Raw genomic sequence first — 12296 nt, forward strand, 5'->3', positions numbered from 1 at the left:
AGTGGCTACGGAGCGCCCGACGTCACGCACAGACTGATTTTCTGTCTCTCTCGCACGCACTGTTTGTCTTGTCGTTTAAACGAGTATACACTGTATGGTTAGTGGTTTAATATTAGCGGCGTCTGCCGGACGAGAGCCATACTGACTTAGTATCGGGTATAACCTTAGAGTTGCGGTGTCCGCAGCAACTCACAACGTTCCCCCTCGTTTTTTTTTCAAAATATATCCTTTTAGGTAAAGTATAAAAATGATTTTTTTATTTTTCTTTTGGTGCTTTAATTAATTAAGCGTCGTTTAAGTTGTATCATTTGTAAAAATATATGGATATACGGCTAGAATGTAGCCGTTTGACCAAACCTTCTGATGCGTCATTTTATCGTTTTACCGTCTACTTTAGTAGACTATTAGTATTATTATTCTTCCCTACATAAATTGAACACAAAAATCTCCCTGTAAAACCCGGTAGAATAATTACATTTACTGTTAATTGGAATTCAGTAGTTGTCATTTCAAACTCCCCTATGCCGCAGTAGATTTCAGGAACCAGTGATAAGCCTTTGCGCACATTCATAGATGAACTTAGGCACAATCCATTGTTCTGAGGAATACAATTTTTAGTTCAATGTTCAGTGATCATGTCACTTCTCACCCATAGTGGTTGCGTTAGATTAATATTGCAGGATAGCCTAAAAAAGGTATCTCCGGGATTCTTGTAAGCCACGGCAGTATAGTATAATCCGAACGGACCGCTATTGAGAGGATATTTAGGACTAAAAAGGTAGAATCGTTCTCCGAGAAAAATTCTTTGATGATACTCAAGAACTATCGGCCTTTGAGCTTTAATGTTCAGTGCTTGCTGAAGTATTAGAAGACCGCAAACGAATTGTTTAAGGCCACAAAACATTTTGTGCAGACTCGATATAACGACGCGAGAATTCAACTGAGGTGATGAGCCACTCACTCTCCCCATTTTATAGATGCATTTCAATTAGTATTTAAATACATCTATGCCAACATGAATTATTTTCATTTAAATAAAGAATGAGATTACATATGTATATGTATATGTATATGTATGCATAATTAACTCGCTTTATCACATGTTTGACTAAAACAAATACAAGAACATTTTAGTACTTATTAAGACTTAAAAAACATTCGAGTAAAGATTGTCTGCCTTTGTCAAAGCAAAGTTAAAACGAGCGGAAACGATGTGAGCTGCAGCCAGGGCCGCCCCTCTACATTTATACCCGGTACTCAGTCAGTATATCAGTGTGTCTGTATTCATTTTCTTTACATTTTTATACCCGATACTCAAAATGAGTACAGTTTGAAAACAGAAAGATATTAAAACGTAACGAAAAACGTTCTATATATGTACATATGTATTTAATATAGATTTATGGGAGAACAGACTTAACTGGTTTTTTAAGTTACTAAAAACAGAATAAAAGTTAACATGATGAAGGAACATTTTTCATTTCTCTGGATGACTGCAAAAGGGTAAGTTTCAGAAAATGTAGTACTTTTATACTTAACACATACATATAAACACATACATTTACATATATGTATATATGTATGTATGTATATGTATATAGCTTATTAAGAGCAAAGCAAAGAATCAAACTTCCCATGCAGCCGGACTAGAACAGAACTATTTACGTTAGACATTCCATCATAACAAAACAGGGAGGTGGCTGCAGCTTAAAGACCTGCCAAGGTGTGCAGAGTGCGCAGATGCTGAACCACCCACGACCCACCCACCCACAGCCCAGCGCTGGTCTAGATACTCGTGTGCCACACTATGCTGTTTCTCTAGCTGCAGCTTCCACACTCCACAGATCTGAGCTGGCGAGAGAGAGGACAAGCAGAAGCGAGAGAGAGACGGAGAGTAGGCGCAGGCGAATTTCCGAATTTTCTCCTGGAAGCTGCGGCCAGCAAAATGTCCTGTTAGTAACAGAAAACTATTGACAGGCATAAGGTCTAATCCGAAAGGCTGTCGTCTGAGAAAAAAGTCATATACCCACATGAGTGTACATTGAGTGTATCCGGGCATAGTGATACGGAAACCAAATCACCAATAAAATGGCTCAAATTCAATTGAATGGAGCCAATGTGCCAAGCAATGGAAATAGTAACATAGACGAAAATGAACGTAAGTCCTCAAACCATCCAGGTGCACCTGCAATCCATTGCAGATACGTATGTACATACAATACATATATGTACAATGTAAAACTATCATCTATGGCTCGAAACTTTCTTTCGAATTGTGTATGTGAAAGTGAAAAGGAGGAGAGGGACGGGTCTGTGCTGAGGCTGCGGCTGAGGCTGAGGCTATGATGTACTTAAGCCGCAGTACCATCAGCCAGAGCTAGAAGGCTATTCCCTTGCTAGGATGTGGGCTGGTGGTGGGTGGTAAGGTCGAAACGAGAAAGAGAGAAAGCAAACACTGGGAAGAAGAGAGAGAGCTCAGTGTGTGCGTGCTTGTGTGCCTGGAAGGTGAAGGATGCTGAGAGAGCGCCGGTGCTGCCATCTGGTTGCAAAAGCAACAAGTTTTTGTGGAGTCATTTGTTCATCTTTGGATTTCTGTTTCCGTTTCCGCTTTCAGCCTACCAAATCAGCGACACCGACTTGGATGAGCTGGACGATGAGTGCTTGCTGGAGGAGGCCGAGTTGCCGGGCAGCGCCAACAGCCTGGGACGTGGCCCGTACGAGCGTGCCTGGACCACAGATGCCACCCGCGCCCTGATCCACATACGCGGCCCCATGGAGGGAAACTTCACGGAGGGCAGGTATGTTTACACTCAGTCCAGCTATTGGCAATGTTCATTGTAATAATAGATTACGGGCATTACAGGCAGAAGCGAACAGCCCTCTGGCTGCACTGCACACGCCAATTGCAGCGACTAGGATTCCGCTACAGTGCCGCCAAAGTGCAGAAGAAGTGGCACAACATCCTTATCACGTACAACAAGAATCTGACCAAGAAGTATGTGTCTGGCTACGTCCACTGGGAGTTCTTTGAGGAGATGTTCAAGTACTTGCAAGGCAAGAAGGCCGACATGTCCCAGCAGTCCAATCCGGCAACACAGCCACAGCAGCCACAGGTCCAGCCACCAATCCAGCAGGAACAGCAGCAGCAACAGCAACAGCAGCAGACGTATCAGCAGCTGCAGCAGCAACCGCAACCGCAGTTACAAATGCAACTGCAACAGCCACCATCAGAGCTGGCAGCATTCCAGACAAAGCCCGGAACCCCAAAGATCACGTTGCAAATGCAGCCGCAGTTGAAGGAGGGACAGCCGTACATTACGCCGGTGGATCAGGTGCTGCTGCAGGACCAAATGAATATGGACAGCAAGTCCAACGACGAGTTCGACGAGGACAGCAGCAATAGTCTCTCCGAGGTCCGTCAACCGAAGCTCGAGTACGATGCGGATCAGGCTGCCGAGGCGGAGCGCACCAACGACAGCAGCCAGCAGCTGGAGACGACCAACGGAAAGATGTTCGAGATGACACAGCCGCATGTCCAGCCACTGACGGACGACGTCTGGTGGAGGGACTACTTCGAGCGCAAGCTCGACCTGGAGCGCGAGAAAATTGACCTGCAGCGGAGCCTGCAGCGGGAGCAGGTGCAGATCCAGAAGATGTCCATGGTGCAGCAGGAGCGTATCGAGCGGATGAAGATCGACGCCATAAACAGTCTGACGGGCACTCTGCAGAAGCTCGTGGAGGCCAAGTGCCGACGTGCTTAGATCTTTCTTCCTATCGTAGTTATATCTGTAATTTTGATGTGTAGCCTCCTTCTGAGTGTTTCAGGCGTTTCTGGTCATGTGTAAATACAATTTCGGCAAACTATCAAATTCGATCCATCTACTAGGTCATATTTCTGGGAAGAATAGTGATCGGTTCAGAATAGTGCTAGAGCTAACGATGGAAATAATTTAATTTGGCCATAAAAGCTGTAACATAACTCCAGTGCTATCTTATAGTTGTAGTAGTATTTGTATCTATAACTGCCAGTCCACCTCGAAAATACTGGCAATCGAACTCTGCTTTGGGTCGGGCTTCTGCAGACCATAGCTGAGGCGCCACAAGTCTGTGGAGAAGAGCAAACCCTCGCCTGCATCGAGGCGCATCATTAGACTGGGACACTGGCCGTCATCACAGGGCTCCTTGGGTCGGAGCTCCAGCTCAAAGTGTCCGCTTAACTGCTGAACAAAGACCAGGCCACGCACGTCGATCTCCGCCTGGGGGCGCCCCTGCTGGTGCGATATCAGCAGCCAGCTGGAGTAGTAGGGTTCCAGGTGCAAGGGATAGAAGTACGGTCGCTCTAGGAAGAGCCGCGACGCCTTCACCGCCCTCCACTGGCAGTTGCGCAGCTGGAGATGCCAGGCAGTCGATGGCTGGGCCTGGAGGGAGCGAATCTTCTGCAGAGCCGCATCTACGCTGAAGAGCTTTCGCAGCAGGAGATTACTGGACACGTCGCAGGCCTCGCTGGAGATCACCTCTGGCGCCTTGTCGTCCATGAGCCACAGCAGGCTATCCAGATCCGTTGTCAGATTGATATCGGTGACAATGACGGGTAGGCCGCGTTCCAGGAACTGCGACTCCAGCATTGAGTAGCTAACATTGGATGCGGTGGCTATGCCCTCTGCTTGGGAATTGGACAGATCAGACTTATATGGCATTTTCGATTCACCACTCACCCAGCGACTCGCATAGCACGCAGTTCTCCCACAGAGTCTCATGCCTTCCCAGAGCTGGAGCCTGCGTCACCACACGCTGCTCGCCACGCGGGATCAGGCACTTTCCATTGTAGTGTGGTGTCCAGTCCCAGAAGGGCAGCACATGCACCAGCAGTAGTCTCCCGAAAGCACTCGCCCACCAGGCGAAGGTGTCGCAGTACAACCAAAGCAAAAAAACCAAAAACAGTGGTAGCAAAAGGAGCAGCCATCGTTGGACTTTGGCCAAGCGTATCTGCCAGATCAGAGGTTGGCATATGGTGCGCATTTCCTTGGCACTAAACTCCTGTTTCCGGCAATCCCCAAAGAATTCGTGCAGCTCCTTCTCCATGTTCTTTACCCGCGCTCGGACGGAACTTGAATGAATCCGTCGCCCAGGAGCCCAACGGATAATGTGGTTCGCCTCGCACATGCGCGCGATAAGCAATTGCTTTGAGGAAATCTAATTTTCTAATTCAGTGCGCGCCCAGACGTGCAACATGGCGATAAGTGGCACAAAGGAAGGAGCAGAAGGTTGAGCTTTAAAATTTATTGGGTCGCGTGCCCTAACTCTGTTGGGGGAACATTAAGTGTCCTGCCTAATGATGCACTCCCTTAGGAGCTTTTAAATGGGTTCCTTGAGAGTCTAGGCCTTCTCGGATGAGAATGGTGGACCACCGCGAGGTGGCTTGCAGTTGATAAAGAATTCGCGCAAATCAGTGCACTCTTGGTCGTCGTTCCTGATGGAGTCGGGGCAGTTTTTCATCATATTCTTGAAGACACAGCCCATCAGGTGGCCGGCATCGTGGGCGCAGACGGGCATGCCCGGTGGCGGAGATGGGCGTGGACGCTCGGTACTCAACTTGGCCTCGAAATCGGCCACCTTTTCGGCACAGGTGACGAACGCCTGCGTGGCAACATTTTGGAGATCCGTGCTATCAGCGAACACCACATTGATGTAGCTCTCGAGCTTGGTCTCGTCCAAACGCCGGTTCTGATAGATGCCCGTCTCATTAAAGATGCACTCCATCAGGCACTAGAAGGTTAATGCGTTAATCAGTTCCATTACCCATGGATTACATTCGGTCCCAGAACCTTACCGGTGGGGGATGTGGATGGTGGTGACGACGTTTGCTCTCGAACGAACCGCTGGCATCAGTGGGCCTGGGTGGGGGTGTCGTGTCGAACGACTTGCACTTCTCCTTCAGCTCTGCAGTGATCAAGTCCGGCATGGGGCAGCATGTCTTCGGATCGACAAACTTGGGCCGCTTGCTGCAGTCCACATCTCCTAAAGCGGCTGCGTTCTGTTAATAGAGTTTGGAGCAGAGTAGAGCTGAGCACGTTAGCTGGTATTCATTCGCGTGTTAGCACTCGGCTGTGCAGTCATCATAGACATACCAGGCAGAACCCGACGACGACCAGTAAAAGCTGTGTTCTGGAGAGCATTTTGCGGTTTCGCAGCTTCAAACTACACTAAGCTTCAACCTAATGGAAGCCATGAATTTATAGAACATCCGGACGGACGATAGGAGAAAAAAACGATATGTTCATTTAATTCTGATTGATGGTTATAATTATGTGTGTATACCGCGATTCGTGTTCGTTGTGCAAGTCAATTAACCTTTTTATTTTTGCCAATTCTGAAATTGTTTTTTGTTGTCCGTAATTATTTCAATTGTCCAAAGTCAGCAAAGGGCTCTGTTTGTCCGATCGATCTCGCATTATTCACACTCCGCTATTAAATTCGACGGGAATTTCCTTGTAGACATTCCCGTGCCGTGCCGCATTGTGCCATCCGAAAGCTAAGATTATCGCTTGGTTTTGGCCATAGTTCGCGGGAACATGTCGGTCGTACATACGTTTCGATTAAAATAATTATCTTTGTTGTGAAATAAATTAAACCAATAATGAGATATAATGCGACAACAGCAAAAAATGGGTGCCAAAACCTAATGAGTAAACAAATTAAATGGGACTTTTTAGGCTCCATTATCTCGGTATGATTCATAGATCTGCACTGGCAGTAATCCGTTTTAATTTTCGCTTGCCACTTTTTATATAACATACAAGGACATGGTTCCTTTAACTAAACCACAACTGAGGACAATGGTATTCCATGTAATCTTCTGCTCATCCCCCCTCACTTTCCCACCAACTGCGCACAGGCAGCCTTGGCCGTGGGATATTTGAACTGGAAACCAGAGGCCAGAGCCTTCTTAGGCTGGATTTTCGCACCGCTCAATAGGAGGGCCGAACGTTCCTTGCCAAAGATCGCCTGGACCACAAACTCGGGCACATTGAAGATGCAGGGTCGGTTCAGTGCGCTGGCAAAGGCCTGAGAAGAGATCAGATAGGATTGCCATTAGTTATAGGTCAAATAGGATCCCAGAATAGTAAACGCTTACCTTGGAGAATTCCTTGCTAGTTACTATCTCTGGAGCAACGCCATTGAACACGCCCGACTCGCACTTCTCTATGATGTGCTGTATAAGACTGCAAAGGTCCAGCATGTGAATCCACGGCATGATCTGCTGGCCAGTGCCTAGGGGACCGCCAACGCCCAGCTTGAAGGGCAACCAGATTGACTCAATCATACCGCCGCCAAGTCCAACCACAGCTCCCGTACGCACTATGGCCTGGAAGAGAACAATATTGTATTAAAATGATTATAGAGTTCTCTGCTCACTCACAGTCCTACAGTTCTGCTCGCCTCCAGCATGTGCCGCCTCCTCCCAAGCCAGGCACAGTCTGGACATGTAGTCGAAGCCCTCGACCTTATCGTCCTCTGTGTAGATCTTCGTGGCGGATGGCGGGTAAGAGCTCACGCCGCAGAGATTCACAAAGGAGGTGACCTGAGGGGCAGCGGTCAGGGCATTGGCCAGAGCCTTGGACGAGTTGATGCGAGAGTTCCACACGTTCTGCTGGAAGCCGGGCGTCCAGCGGCGTGACGGATCTAATACATTCTGGCCAGTGACATTGACCACGGAGTTCACACTGTTCGGTATGCCGTTCTTCTCCAGCTCGTGCCAGGTGATGCGCTTGGGCCCGGGCATGCGGGAAATTACCGTCACATCATAGCCCTTAAGGGTCAAGTGCTTCGACAGGTTCTTGCCAATGAAGCCCGTGCCGCCACCTGACAGCAGGATAAGCGAGAACGGCGATTAATTCACCTGGCTCCAGTCCTGGGTACCACACTGAACGTACCTATCAACGTGTGCTTGGACATTTGCGGCTATTATTTAAATTCTTAAGAATTCTCCCAAGTTACGACACAAAAAACAGCTGATCTGACCACGGATTTATTTATATACCTATACCGTCTTATTTTGTAAATATACTGACGAATTCAAGATCTATTTTACATATTCCTCGTTTTTGATCTTCCGTCGAATATTACCAGCTATATAGAACATTTAGCCAAGCCCACATAATTTTAGCCCATTGATGAATCAATTTTCTACAAGATTGGATAGTTTTTAATCCTTGCTTTTATTGGATTTTGTGTAAAAAGAGGTTTAAACGGAAAAGTTCGACAAAAAAAGAGTCATTATGTTGCGTGTAGACCTTTGTATACCCTATTTTGTTAATTTTATATGAAGATGAAACGTAATTTATTAAGATCTTTTGTCAAATTGATACTCTTTAGACATATTCAAGTACCTTATTAGTATCTTGTATATATTTATGTCGATCCTGATGCCTACGGAGCCTGGGGTGACAAACATATTCACAATTCTATAACATCCATTTGCCCCAGGGTATGTGTGCATGGAGTTAGCAACATTTGTGCATGGAATCAGCAACATTTGTGTGTGGAATGGGACTCATTGTTGCAATAGCGAAACTGCGGCGAATCGGGTATTGCCTATATTTCAAGCTATATAGATTTGCCCACTTAGCTTTATCCCATAGATAAATGCATTTTCTACAAGATTGCTTCTTTTAATTACCTTAATGTATTTTATTTTGACCAAAAAACGTTTTTCAAGTAAAAGTTGCCGCAACATTTGTGTATGGAATGAGACTCATTGTTGCTAAAGCGAATTGGGGTGAAATGCGGCGAACTGCGGCGAATTGCGGCGAATTCAAATTTTCTCATATTCTTTGTTCCGTTGAATAGTACTATCTATATGGAACATTTAGCCATGCCCACTCAATTTTATTCGATTGATGAATCAATTCTATACATGATTGGCCTATTCAAAATACTTGCATTTATCGGATTTTTATATAAAATTGAAAATTTAATTAATATATTGATGAAATTTACAAAAATACCATGGGAGCGCGGCGAAAACCAGTATTTCTACAGTATGACCCTCAGAACATCACCGAAATATACGGTCTCATTTGAAAAATATACCGAGTGGTGCGCGCCAAATCGAACTTTTTTGAATGTGAGCTCCCGGTTATGGTTGCAGCTCGGATTCGTCCATCGTGGCGCGGCTTATGGAGTCCGAGGCGACTCTGTTCAAGTAATGCACCCGCGACGCGTCTCGAGGACGAGGGAACGCGGCTTCTCCACCCCCCTTCCACAAAGCACGACGGCTGCCATCCACGCGGGTGATCTCGATGAGATGAGCCTCCGCATCGGACCGACGCGAGAACATGCCCCATTCCCCACGTCTTTCCATCGCACCAGACGCCAGTTGCCGTTTTAGCCGAACAGCTGTTCACCCCCACCCCCAGTCCGCGGTCTGTTCTTCTTCTTCCTTTTGCTATGATTTTGCTATGATTTTGCTATGATTTTGCTGTGATTTTGCTGTGAATTCGTCTTCTTCTTCTTTTTTCCACGAAATTTTCATGTTTTAAAATACCACCGGAAAATACCGAATATTTCCCAAATTTTTTTTTTCAAAAAACGACCAATTCTTTGTTCCGTTGAATAATACTATCTATATAGAAGATTTAGCCATGCCCACTCAATTTTATACGATTGATGAATCAATTCTATACATGATTGGCCTATTCGAAATACTTGCATTTATTGGATTTCTATACCCTTTGAAAATGAAGTTTAATAGATTGTTGTTACCATTATATACCGATATACCGTAAATATACTGTCGGTTCATTTTTGTCCTAAAAAATATCGATACAAAGTATCGATTCAATTGTGCACTGTCCAGCACTGAGCTAATTCAAAAAATGAGGCGCGAAAACAATTTGTTGGCCGCCCCCCGGTAAGTGATCCAAAGTGCTCGCACTAGATCGTAAATTCGTATATGTGCCTCGATAATCTCTGTTCAGTCGCGTTCCCTGAGGCTTTTAGCGTCACACACCGTCGCCAAGTGACATTCAAAGTGCAACGATAAGCGAAATAAAGGGCATGCATTAAACTTAAATGGCCAGGCTCTTATCGCATGAGGCACTACGCTGAGCGTTTAAGGCACATGGTGGTGCAGCTGGAGGAGGTGGAGGAGCCCCAGCCTTAATAAAAGTGCAAATTTCGCATAAAATGCCTTTCACTCCATATGCACACAGAAACACACACAGAAGACTAGACGCATGTGGCTAAGTTAATGGTGGTCGACGGCGTCTAGCCACAGCAAGAGACGGCGATATAGATATGAGAAGAGAGAGGGAGAGAGAGAGAGGAGGAGACATGGCATTCGTTGCGAGGCAAGTTCAAGTGCAGCAGACAACATCCTTCCTTCCGTGGGTGTGCGGTGTTTTGTTTTCGGACCAAGTCATTGGAAACTCATTTGCATACACAGTGGCGGCATTAACCGACGCTTCGGGTCGGCGATACTGCAATAAAGGGGTTGACACTACTTTCTCCACCGCCCCACATCCACCCTGGATGTGGATGTGGGCGTGGCGCCTGGTGGCTGCCGGCTGGCGTTGCCTTTGAACCATTTTGGGAGAAAGAATTTGCATTAAGCGCAGCAATTATTGCGCTTCATTGAGTGCGAATGAAAAGGGACAACGGATGGGAAAAGGACCATAATTACAGGGTCCTGGGACCATTCTTATCTAGCCCTGCAATCAGGCCAGCAAGCACGTACTGCCAACTGAAAAACGTCCAAAGAGCGTGCATAGCTGACAGTCATCACCATCGAACGATTCCGGGGATCCATTTAATGAGTTTCATCTTCTATAGTGCTTTAATTTTCCGCTCTAACCAGAGATGTAGGAGCTGCTGACACTTGTCACTGACACTGATAACCAATGGAGGGAGAAAGGGGGGAAAACTTTCCAGACAAAAGAAAAATATGATTGCTTATGAAAAGGATCGGCACACGGAGACGAGACAACGAAAAAGTTGTCTTCTCTTCTGTGTTGCTGTTTGAGTTGCACTTCCGGTGGCGGTGGTGAAGTGTGCCCAATACCAATACCAGTGCCAGTGCCAGTGCCAGTGCCCATGCAGATGTGCTGCAGATACAGATACACGCGTGTATCTCTGCAAATATACATTCGCATCGCATCGACTGAGTGGGGGTGGGGGCTGGACAAACTTCTTTGTTTGTTTTATTGACAAACAGACAGCTTGTCTGCAGCATACTCCTTCCTCTTGGTGCTCCTGCTGCTGCTACTCCTCGTATCACTAACAAAGTTACAAAGTCAATGGCACAACATGGACAAATATCCGAATATGCATCCAATAAAGGCAGTGCACCCACACCCACAATGGGCCCTCATCGCTGGTAGCATGATTTGTGCAGCATGTGGGCGATGAAGGGGTCTGTCTCGCTTCCACTGCATCTCCATATTGACACTCTACTGACTCCGCACAGACTTTGACAGTTTTATGTGCGGTGGAGAGTGTTGAATGTTGGTGTCTCTTCGGCTTCTCTTCTTTTTTTTTGCGTCTTTTGCGGTTTGTCTGGCGAGGATTAGCCAGAGCTACATGACCTGACAGTTGGTCACTTCAGTTGCTGGATATTTCTGCTGCACATAACATAAAACTTAATTCTGTCATAATTACGATGTGGCTAACAAGTTTTGCATGTTTGTTGGCCCGAATGAAAGGCCAGGCCCCATCTCCTTGGGCTTATGCAACTTGAATGCAGCTGGCTTTCTGTATGTTTTAAATAATTGAAAAGCCCCAGCAGAATGGAAAAAAGTTCGTGTCAATGTCGGGCTGCTCACAAAGTTTTTCCCTGGTTGGAAAGTTTCGTTGATTGCTCTTGACTTTAATTGAAATTTGGCCAGGCCGGGCCGGCTAATTGGCAGAGCACCAATTCGTGTGGGGTTATCTCCCTATCAGTTTACACGGAGGACTCGTCTCACCCACCCTCTGAAAATTGGTCCAGCATAATTGAATTTCGCATTCCTTTCCACATTGACCTGGCCGAAGCAACTTTCTGACCCCGCCATGGGTTTTTTTTTTTTTTTTTTTTTTGCGACGCGGCCTGCAGTTCTTTTTGTTCAGAGTTTTTGCGACTTCTTTTTTTTGAGGAAAGTTCAAAAGCATCATAAACAATCTGTGGGGCAAACATATAGCGCAGACGATTTGTCTGCCACAAAGCCAAAACTGGGTCAGACGAAGCGGCGACGCCGCCAAAAGATTGCTGTCGTCGCAGACATCGTCGTCTTGGTGGTCTGGTCTGCCATCCTCAGCCT

General features: G+C 46.3%; 4 protein-coding genes across 4 annotated transcripts; 1 reads left to right on the forward strand and 3 right to left on the reverse strand.

The window, feature by feature from the left end:
* The first annotated feature begins 2055 nt into the window (after positions 1-2055).
* LOC6592220 lies at positions 2056-3869 on the forward strand. Its single transcript, XM_002018454.2, has 4 exons — positions 2056-2158; positions 2615-2798; positions 2864-3113; positions 3162-3869. The coding sequence occupies exons 1-4, from the start codon at positions 2089-2091 to the stop codon at positions 3759-3761; spliced, it is 1104 nt and encodes a 367-aa protein (XP_002018490.1). The 5' UTR covers positions 2056-2088; the 3' UTR covers positions 3762-3869.
* Positions 3870-3934: 65 nt separating this feature from the next.
* LOC6592219 lies at positions 3935-5166 on the reverse strand. The gene is made up of 2 exons (XM_002018453.2): positions 4716-5166; positions 3935-4660 (listed from the first exon to the last, which is right to left on the reverse strand). The coding sequence occupies exons 1-2, from the start codon at positions 5161-5163 to the stop codon at positions 4017-4019; spliced, it is 1092 nt and encodes a 363-aa protein (XP_002018489.2). The 5' UTR covers positions 5164-5166; the 3' UTR covers positions 3935-4016.
* Positions 5167-5265: 99 nt separating this feature from the next.
* On the reverse strand, positions 5266-6192 carry LOC6592218 (general odorant-binding protein 67). The gene is made up of 3 exons (XM_002018452.2): positions 6129-6192; positions 5831-6034; positions 5266-5766 (listed from the first exon to the last, which is right to left on the reverse strand). The coding sequence occupies exons 1-3, from the start codon at positions 6174-6176 to the stop codon at positions 5377-5379; spliced, it is 642 nt and encodes a 213-aa protein (XP_002018488.1). The 5' UTR covers positions 6177-6192; the 3' UTR covers positions 5266-5376.
* A 523-nt stretch (positions 6193-6715) lies between these two features.
* On the reverse strand, positions 6716-7999 carry LOC6592217 (epimerase family protein SDR39U1). The gene is made up of 4 exons (XM_002018451.2): positions 7935-7999; positions 7421-7863; positions 7136-7366; positions 6716-7065 (listed from the first exon to the last, which is right to left on the reverse strand). The coding sequence occupies exons 1-4, from the start codon at positions 7954-7956 to the stop codon at positions 6871-6873; spliced, it is 891 nt and encodes a 296-aa protein (XP_002018487.1). The 5' UTR covers positions 7957-7999; the 3' UTR covers positions 6716-6870.
* Positions 8000-12296: the final 4297 nt, after the last annotated feature.

The sequence above is a fragment of the Drosophila persimilis genome, unplaced genomic scaffold (genome assembly GCF_003286085.1).
Source record: "Drosophila persimilis strain 14011-0111.01,24,50 unplaced genomic scaffold, DperRS2 tig00000002-arrow-pilon, whole genome shotgun sequence".
NCBI classification, from domain to species: domain Eukaryota; kingdom Metazoa; phylum Arthropoda; class Insecta; order Diptera; family Drosophilidae; genus Drosophila; species Drosophila persimilis.

Excerpts from the sequence above, each read along its gene's own strand:
- LOC6592218 (XM_002018452.2), bottom strand. The coding sequence starts at position 6,176 with ATGCTCTCCAGAACACAGCTTTTACTGGTCGTCGTCGGGTTCTGCCTG. Across the intron at positions 6,035-6,128 it reads TCGTCGTCGGGTTCTGCCTG|AACGCAGCCGCTTTAGGAGA; the intron begins GTATGTCTATGA and ends CTCTATTAACAG. Across the intron at positions 5,767-5,830 it reads ACCATCCACATCCCCCACCG|TGCCTGATGGAGTGCATCTT; the intron begins GTAAGGTTCTGG and ends TTAACCTTCTAG.
- LOC6592219 (XM_002018453.2), bottom strand. The coding sequence starts at position 5,163 with ATGTGCGAGGCGAACCACATTATCCGTTGGGCTCCTGGGCGACGGATT. Across the intron at positions 4,661-4,715 it reads CGTGCTATGCGAGTCGCTGG|AGGGCATAGCCACCGCATCC; the intron begins GTGAGTGGTGAA and ends ATTCCCAAGCAG.
- LOC6592220 (XM_002018454.2), top strand. The coding sequence starts at position 2,089 with ATGGCTCAAATTCAATTGAATGGAGCCAATGTGCCAAGCAATGGAAAT. Across the intron at positions 2,159-2,614 it reads TAACATAGACGAAAATGAAC|CCTACCAAATCAGCGACACC; the intron begins GTAAGTCCTCAA and ends TTCCGCTTTCAG. Across the intron at positions 3,114-3,161 it reads CACAGCCACAGCAGCCACAG|CAGACGTATCAGCAGCTGCA; the intron begins GTCCAGCCACCA and ends CAGCAACAGCAG.
- LOC6592217 (XM_002018451.2), bottom strand. The coding sequence starts at position 7,956 with ATGTCCAAGCACACGTTGATAG. Across the intron at positions 7,864-7,934 it reads GTCCAAGCACACGTTGATAG|GTGGCGGCACGGGCTTCATT; the intron begins GTACGTTCAGTG and ends TCCTGCTGTCAG. Across the intron at positions 7,066-7,135 it reads CTAGCAAGGAATTCTCCAAG|GCCTTTGCCAGCGCACTGAA; the intron begins GTAAGCGTTTAC and ends ATCTCTTCTCAG.